This window comes from Labeo rohita, chromosome 21, assembly GCF_022985175.1.
Source record: "Labeo rohita strain BAU-BD-2019 chromosome 21, IGBB_LRoh.1.0, whole genome shotgun sequence".
In the NCBI taxonomy this organism is placed as follows: domain Eukaryota; kingdom Metazoa; phylum Chordata; class Actinopteri; order Cypriniformes; family Cyprinidae; genus Labeo; species Labeo rohita.
The window spans coordinates 7,692,722-7,701,921 of record NC_066889.1 but is presented as its reverse complement, the minus strand read 5'-3'; the positions used below and the strand labels follow the sequence as shown (position 1 = coordinate 7,701,921).

At 33.5% G+C, this 9,200-nt stretch overlaps 1 protein-coding gene across 5 annotated transcripts in view; it reads right to left on the bottom strand.

The window, feature by feature from the left end:
* Positions 1 to 1,833: 1,833 nt before the first annotated feature.
* The window catches only part of sgcd (sarcoglycan, delta (dystrophin-associated glycoprotein)), a 238,869-nt gene continuing 231,502 nt past the window's right edge, over positions 1,834 to 9,200 (bottom strand). For all 5 annotated transcript variants that reach the window (XM_051092721.1, XM_051092723.1, XM_051092719.1 and 2 more), the window contains exons 7-8: positions 6,366 to 6,489; positions 1,834 to 3,398 (exon numbers count right to left, since the gene is read on the bottom strand). In XM_051092721.1, coding sequence (XP_050948678.1) covers positions 3,225 to 3,398; positions 6,366 to 6,489 — 298 coding nt within the window. In that variant the 3' untranslated portion in view covers positions 1,834 to 3,224. The remainder of the gene's footprint in view (positions 3,399 to 6,365; positions 6,490 to 9,200) is intronic.

The window sequence follows — 9,200 nt, the reverse complement described above, 5'->3', positions numbered from 1 at the left end:
AGACTCATCCAGTATAGCCATCACACATTGAAAGCTAGGTTACACTGGAGCTGAGGTGTAGTTTTATTATCAAAAAATATATGAAACATTTTGTGCTCCTCATACAAAATCGTACATACACATTGCTCATGAGAAGCGTCTGTGTTAAGCAACATTTGGGAGAAGAGAGGAAACTAAATATATATATATATATATATATATATATATATATATATATATATATATATATTTTCCTGAACACTTAAATGGCTGTAGATAAAACCTTTATTTAGCACAAAAGTTCATCAAACATGATTTGAGCACATCAAACAACATAAGTATCTGTCCTAAAGTCCTGCTTTTAGCTGAGTCATTCAATACAGGGGAAAACTCAAACATATAAACATATACTACATATAATGTTTTTTGCTATTACTAAAAAAGAAAGAAAGAAAGAAAAAAAAATTACTGGGCTGTCTTGTCTGTCATTGGCTTCTGTCTTTTAGTATCATGCAAGAGTTCATTACAATAGCACACACACACACAAACTAAAAACACATACACTGCATCAAATTTCGAATTCTCCTGAAAAATAAAAAGAGAATGAATATGATTAAGCCCTTCTGTGATGTTGTGTTGTTTCCTACAGAGTTCCCTGTGTTTCTGTCTTCTTTCAGTATCCATAGCATTTAGTATGTTAATAGGATGTCAACAATTCCTAGGGGCTTCAGCTTTTAAACAACACATTGATCACTTCTCATTGCTGCAAACTTAGTAGGCAAGTGGCAATGGATTACAGTGAGAATCAGATTAGTTATGTTTTTTTTATATATATATATTTTAGAGAAATATTACCAATTGAAGTGTAAAATGTAACACAGGAGACAAGATTCAGTTTTTTATAAGGTCAATTGAGATCAACATGTGTTATGTGTCAAAACGATGCGTCATTAGAATTTGCATTCTTGCATACAGTGTATATGTACACTATTGTTCAAAAGTTTAAGGAGGTTTACTTTAGCAATAATAATACTTAAGCAATAAAATTCTCAAAACTAATTAAAATAGTTAAAATAATTCAGCAAGGATGCATTATTGATCAAAATTAACAGTAAAGTATATTAAACATTTTTAATATTACAAAATATTTCTATTTTAAATAAATGCTATTTTTTAACATTTTTATTAATCACAGATTCCTGAAAAAAAGTATCATGGTTTTCACAAATTTATTAAACAGCACAAGCATATCAACACTGATAATAATACGAAATGTTTCTTCATTTATAAAGGATAATGTGACAGTGAAGACTGGAGAAATAGTTGCTGAAAATTCAGTTATGCTGATAATCATTGGAATATATTTTAATGTATATTAATATAGAAAATAGTTATTTTAAATTTTAATATTTGCTTACTTTTCTTTACTGTATTATGATCAATTAAATGCAGCCTTGCTGAGACTTCCTTCAAAAACATTCAAAAATCTTGCAGACCCCAAACTTTAAACAGTAGTGTATACATACTACCAGTGAAAAGTTTTTGGACAGTAAGATTTTTAATGTTTTTAAAGAAGTGTATTCTGCTCACCAAGCCTGCATTTATTTAATCCAAAGTACAGCAAAAACAGTAAAAGTTTGGAATATTTGTTTTACTACTGAAAATAACTGTTTTCCATTTAAATATATTTTAAAATGTAATTTATACCTGTGATTTCAAAGCTGATTTTTTGTCCTCATTACTCCAGTCACATGATCCTTCAGAAATAATTCTAATATAGTGATTTGCTGCTCAAAAAACAGACAAACAAAAAAACATTTATTATTAATTATGTTGAAAATAGCTAATAATATGTTTTTTTTTTTTTTTTTAATTTAATGAATAGAAAGTATAATAATAATAATAATAATAATAATAATAATAATAAATGTTTCTTGATCGGTAAATCAGCATATTAGAATGATTTCTGAAGGATTATGTGACGCTGAAGACTGGAGTAATAATGCTGAAAATTTAGCTTTGATCACAGGAGTAAATTACATTTTTAAATATATTCAAATAGAAAGCAGTTATTTTAAAAAAGTAAAAATATTTCACAATATTACTGCTTTTGTTGTATTTTGGATTAAATAAATAAAGGTTTGGTGAGCAGAAGAGACTTCTTTTAAAAAAAAAAAAAATTAAAAATCTTACTGTCCAAAAACTTTTGACTGGTGGTGTATGTATAAACACAATCTTGTGAATTGGGAAGTGTGAATGTTCAATTCCTACAAAAGCTTATTTTTATACAACAGAATGACAGCTTTGCTTTTTGGTTTGAATGTCTCTGGTTTGTTTAGCACATTTTAGAGGTCAATTGTACAATAAGAGCAAAATTCTTAACACACACACAAAAACATTAAAAAACATCCACATATAAAGAAAGTGTTTCCCCCAGTCTTAGCCTTTCTTCATTGTGTGGCAAGCCAATAACAAACTTGGAAACAAAATCTGAAATATTCTTTTCTCTTGAAACAAAATCTGAAATATTATAATCTCTTTTACAAATTAAAGCAGAAATTAGCACATACTGCATGAGTTTGGGGTCACTGGTTTCTCAACATTTTTTATGCAATTAAGCTGCATAAAAATGTTGTTAATTTGTGAGAGCAAAAGGCAAGTAACTTAAATGCAAGTCTCATTGTCTAAATAAAAGTCAGTGGGGTGTGCTTCTTGCCACGAGTGCATTGAATTAAGGCACAGGCGCTGTTCTTTTTGAACAGAGTGGGTGCATGGGTTATATCCCAGTGTAAGCACAGTTTGGGTATAGGTGATCACGTCATGAGAGGCATCCCAGATGGAGGACTGTAGATGTAGAACTTGGGTAATAATACAAAATATGATGTTACAAATAGTTTTGACCTCAAGACAGAAGAAAACTGTCATATTTATGTGGTGTACACAAGATAAAGCACCCACAGTACTTTCCTCAGCAAAAAATATATTGATTCTGATTGAAAAAAGGACTTTAATGAGTAAAAGTGAGGTATGCATCGGAATGGTGACTGTCATGATGTGTTGAATGGTTTTCTGGTGATCACCTTGAAAGTTTTTCATTCAAACATTGTTTTACAAAGTATTTTCATGGATCTTGAGTAAATCCTTTTTAGTTCTTGTCAACACTGGATTCTTCAAGAGAAACGAGTCCTCTGTATGTATGAGTGTATTGTAATTGTGTGCATGTGTGGAAGGGATCTTATGAATATCTAGAGGCATAAGTTGCTGCTGATCTGGCAAGTGGAGCCAGTTCCTGCTTGTGATAAGAAGAGTTTTCCATTGGGACAGACACACACCTCAAAGACAGTCTGTCTAGTTCCAGAGGGGGAGGCTTTTCCCTCTGGCAGACGTAGAAGTTTGATTTTCTTGGCATCCAAGCTGATCTAAAGAGAGAAGGGAGGAGGGTTTAATTTTTTAAATTGTTTCATATTACTTCTACCTTATATAAACATTCATTTAATCAGTTTATGCCAGTTTCCATGAAAATACACAATATGTACAAGCTCAGGGACTTTTTTTTATTTATTCATTCATTCATTCTTGGGACATGTCTAAAAGTCTGATTGCCATTTACTGTATACTGTATAAACATCTACATTAAAATTATAAAACAATATTTTCTGTAAATGAAATTACGTAATTTTCAAAATTATGTTGATATGATTTTCCAGACCTCTGAGGTTGACAGGCCAAAATCACTATTTAAAACTAGCTACATTTCATTATATTTCATGAATTTCAATTTTGTTTCATAATGTATAATACAATGGTTCTCACTACAAATAAAGATATGGGACTTGTCAAGTGCCTTATACAGTGGTAAAGTTTTCTTCCAGGTTTATTTTCCATCTAGAACTCTCAAATTGTAGTTGCAAAAAGACCAGAACTGTCATTTTACTGAACAAAATCTCCCATCTCACAGGGTGTTCATCCAAAGTCAAGTCCTCTAACCCTTCTACATCCAACCAATCGTAGTAGTTTCAGTGACATAAGCACTCCAGTAAGTCTCGATTAGACATACTTTTAGCCCTTTCCCTGATGTGAACCTGTCTCATTTCTCACTTTCTATTTTTCATGGGACCCTTGAGAAAGCATGTATTACCAAGGCTGAGAGAGAAGCTAGTAAAGGTATAAAAAGGTAAGAGGAGTCATTACTGACAGCCTCAAGGAAGCATTCCTGTCAAATGACCTGTAACACTTTTTAAGCAGGGGTCTCAGCTGACTTCCCCAGACATCTGCTACCAAGCAAATTTGAGCAAGGGAGGGCTTTTTTTCCCCCTCTGAGGTGGCTGATGTGCAAACCTCCAGTCTAACTGTGGCAGAACTGTCAAGGGGGCACTCGATCCGGTGGAGCTGTCTGTTTCTCCTGGTAAAAAAGGAGCGACAAATGAAAGTGCTGAGGGGTACTGGAGTGGAATATGTGACAGATGGGAGAAACTCAAGAAAGCATAACCTGAAACTACCAGAGCTGACTTAAGCCTGGTCCCTAGTTCTCACTGATTCTCATTTATCTATCAATCTGCAAGCCCAATGGCAAAACCCAGGGATGTAGCAATTATTATAAATGGGGGGCATGTCCCCCATCACTGTTCTAGACATTTCTGCATTGGTTCCATACTGTTTGCTAAAAAGCAGGGATAACTGAAACACTTTGGTAATTTCTTTAAAATATTTTCCTACTAAAACTCTGGAATTCTCAACTTTGATATGTTAGCAGATATGAGCTGTGCTAAATAATTTGCTGTGCTAAACTTAAGTTGTACAACTAAAATAAAATTACACAAAGCACTGATATTCTGTGTAACTGTAATGGGGTCTGTGATAATAAAATAAACTTGCTGCAAAGAGTAGTGCAAAGAGTATCTTTAAAATGCACAATAACATTAGGATATTTATTTATTTGTTTGATTGTTTGTTTGTAATATTGCTGTCATGAAAAAATGAAAACAACCAGAGGACAACCCAAAAAAGCACTGTTACTGAGTGTAACATGAAATAACTTTAAAAGTATTTCTCTTATTTATTGTAAATGAGCCTGAAATTAAAACAAATATGAAAAATAAAGTAAAATAAGAGCAAATAAAATTAAATAAACCATAGGAATCTTTTTTTTTTCTTTTAATCATTGTCACTGAATTATTTGTTACATTGGGAGGAAGAGAAGAATTTAAATTTGCTTCTACAGGCCAGATGGAAGCACATTTCAGCCTACAACTATAACTACAACTACAAGAAATAAAGTCACACTATGAAAGTTGCAAATTCACCAATAATCAATACAATAATGTTGCAATTGTAAGATATAAAGTCACAATTGTGAAAAATAACAATAAAGTCATAATAACCATTTTATTTAATATCAAGCAGAAAATGGACATCCATAGCTTATATTAATTTTTGTTCATCTTTTTTTTTTTCATGCCTTAGTGACTCCCTCTGCTGGTAAAACTATTTTTGTTTAGGTATTTGGAGTTAGAAGTTTTCACAGAGCAAATAGTACATATTAGTTCCCCTTCTAGCATGTGTGTCTGAAGCACCTGTGAAACAACTCCAATCCCATTGTCCCACGTAGCTTGTGACATTGCAGGCGTATACATGGAAACATAAGAGGGCGCCTTTTGGCAAACTTTTTTTTCTCCCTTTTCAAATTTCATATCACATGAGAAAAGTATTTATTTTCAATAATAATGAAGGAAATAATCAAAAAGGTGAAAATAAAGTATCGGGTAGGGTTAGGGTATGTACAGGGAGGGATTTATTGGCCCAATAAGGTGGCATCCAATTTGAATTAAAATGTACACTCAATAAGTTATTAGTGCATACTGTTTAATAATGTACTACAGTACTGGGGTGCAGATAATTGCCACTAACTGCAATAAGTAGTATAAATAGCAGAAAATCCTGTTATTTCTACTTAGTGTTAAATAGCATCCATCGCTATTTGCACTTAAATAGCATCTATCGCTTAGAAACTATACTATTTTCACAGTGTAAATAGCATCTTATTGCTATTTGCACTTAGTGTAAATAGCATCTATCACCATTTACACTTAGCAAATATGGCAAAACATAACGATCATTTAACAGATCATTTATCAACACATCACCAGTCTGTGCAACTTAATCATGGATATTTTCTGTCAGATAACTGCCATCTACATGTACATTATTATAAAATGAATGTTCAACTATATGTCTGAGTCCCTCTGAAGGAGACATATGGATATCAAAGGAGCACTTGTTTTTATGACAACCAATGACAGATGGAAGTGTCACAACTCGGAGTACATTAACCACAACATAAGCACCACTGGCAGTAACAGCATCAGGACAGAATGAAGGACAGTTACCTCTCCATCTTTTGACTCCAGGCGTAAATCACTCCTACAGGTTGCTTGGAAATCACCTGCATCGGCTTCTATTTTCACTCCTTTAGGTGCCTCCATGTATAGGGAACGTGTAGGAGACTCCAGCCTGAACAGAATACATATCACAAAATATATTATCTACATAAGACCTTCAAATCAGTTTAAAATGTTATAGCAATGAAGCTGATGATTTCAGAGAGGGGCTCTGCAAATTGCAAAATGTCCTGGATGTATATTAGGGTGGCCCTTAATTTTGGACTTTTGAAATCATCCCGTCCCCCTTATTCTCTCCCACTTCGCCTCTTGTCCACTCACTGTCTTATCGAAATAAAGGCATAAAACACCAAAAATAAAACCTTTTAAAAAAAAAAGGCAAAAATGCCAACAAACAAACAAACAAACAAAAAAACAACAACTACAAGGCTGCTGATGAGAACCTATCCAGTAAGTGAAAACAGATTTTGTTGCTCTCTGACAATCTGCATAATGAACTAATGAAATAATTACGTTTGTTCTTCAGTCACTGAGAGGATTCAGTCATTGTACTCTTGGATACACCTGGTACCAGGTACCTGGATTTTCATTTAGGAAGAATAATCAATAAGTTGTTTTATGTTCTGCATTTAACCCATCCAAGTGCACACATACAGCAGTGAGTAGTGAACACTGCTCACACACATCCGGAGCAGTGGGCAGCCATTTGCTCCAGCACCAACAGGGGGTTCGGTGCCTTGTTCAAGGGCACCTCAGTCGTGATACTGAAGGTGGAAGAGAGTGCTGTACATTCACCCCCCAACTGACAAATCCGACTTTCTAACCATCAGGCCATGACTGCCTCTCATCTGACATAAGAAACAGTCCAAATTTGATCAGTGAACAAAAGCTAATATTACCAATCAGCTCTTGAAGTATTTGTTGATAAAAAGTATTTGTTGAGTTTTTCACTTCCAGCCTTCACGGACAGTTATATATCACTTACAAATGATTAAATACAAAATTAATAGTAGTTATTATTGTGGTTTGGAATTGGTAAAATGTGCTTGGTAAAAAAATATGACCAGATTATCAACATGCCTAATAATTATGCACACAGTGTATATAACCATAAAATAAATAAATAAAAATAAATAAATATATTAAAAAAATACATCTATATAACCAAAAAATAAATAAACACATAAAAAAAAATAATAATAAAAAAAAATAACAATGCAATAAATTTATTTTAAAAAACATTCGGAATGGGAAGTTATGTCATACGTGTCCTCCCCACTCCCCTTTTCTATCTCTCTTGACAAGACCAATAACCTTGATTTAATAACCTTTTGCCCAATATATGTACTGACACAAAAAACTATACTAAAAAATACTTATTAGTAACATGAAAATTATCTTTCTTTGGGAGGGTTTGCCTTCATTATGTTTCCTCGAAGTAGGGGTAGGAAGTTGACAGCCTCATGTGATAGGAAGGAAGTGAATTTTTATTTTTTTTTCCTTGAAATCCTTTATTTGGTTGTTTGCTTGCATGTCATTTAGAAATAGAACATGGATAACATCTAGAAAAATAATTACAAAAGGAAAATGACTGTGGCAACAATAGTTGCTGGTGGGCTTAAATGGCTTAATACGCAGGCAAATAGCCAATAACAATAGGAAAGATAAGGAGACCTAACTCAGTAGAAATTTTGAAAAATAAATAAATAAATAAATAAATAAATCACTTAAAAATTATTTAATAAAATTATGTTGAAGTTTAAACGATACACATCACAGAAAATTTAGGAACATTAACTTGATGAAACATAAAATGATTTTTCTGTATCCTGAACCCAGCATTCAACCTTTTGAATTTCAAACAGTCAGCATCTGCAAGATGTATTCACAGTGAGGTGGAGCAGCAACGCAGGTGCTGTCGAAAGGGAAATTTAAGCAGATTAGGTGACATCGTGTTGGTTCACAGCAGCAGCACCCACCAGGGATAAAAGGGGGTTGAATGATTTGTCGCAGATCGAAAAACAAAAGGGAAAATCTAATTTACCCCCTCTTGGGTTTGAGAGAAATATTAGAACAGAGGCAGCACAACCTGCATGTGTTTTACTCAGAGCAGATAATACAACCTATAGTGTACAAATAAAGTTGCACATGAAGAGTGAAAGAAAAGGTTATAATGTACCTTTACAGTCGCTCAAACAATAAAATGCTAATAATGCGAATAATGCTAAACTGTAAGCCTGCAAGTAATACCTCAGTTTCTATCTGTCCAACGTGTCCAAGTTTTTATGAATATATAATATTAGTCATATTGGCATCTGTCAGTCCCATATGAAACAGCGCAACTGGTACAAAACACAAAATGACAATGCAGACAGGTGAAATCTAATTCTTCCATCCGTTTTCAGCAGTATAACTAATTTCCAGACATTCTGTTTTGCACTTTCACTGAGGACTATTTCAGGCTTTGTGTTACAATTTTCTAGCTCAACATTGGCTAAGCTGGTTATTCGCAGTATGTTTATTCAGTGATAATGAAAGGACCCAAGGTTGACTGCAACCCTGCGCACAGTGCACAACATCCACCCAATTACTCCTATAAATACAGGATGCAATGGGGCTCAGTGAGACAGTTCTGGGCTCTTTTTAACTCGGATTGGAGTGATGACCAGTGGGTCACGAACAGCTTCCACATAGCTTTTCAAAAATTACTACCATCTTTGTGAAAGTAGAATGGACATGGCTGTTGAACAGAAAAGATAAGAGATACTGCAGAAGCATTCTTGTTATATTACATGCACACTATAAAATGTGTTTTATGGCCTA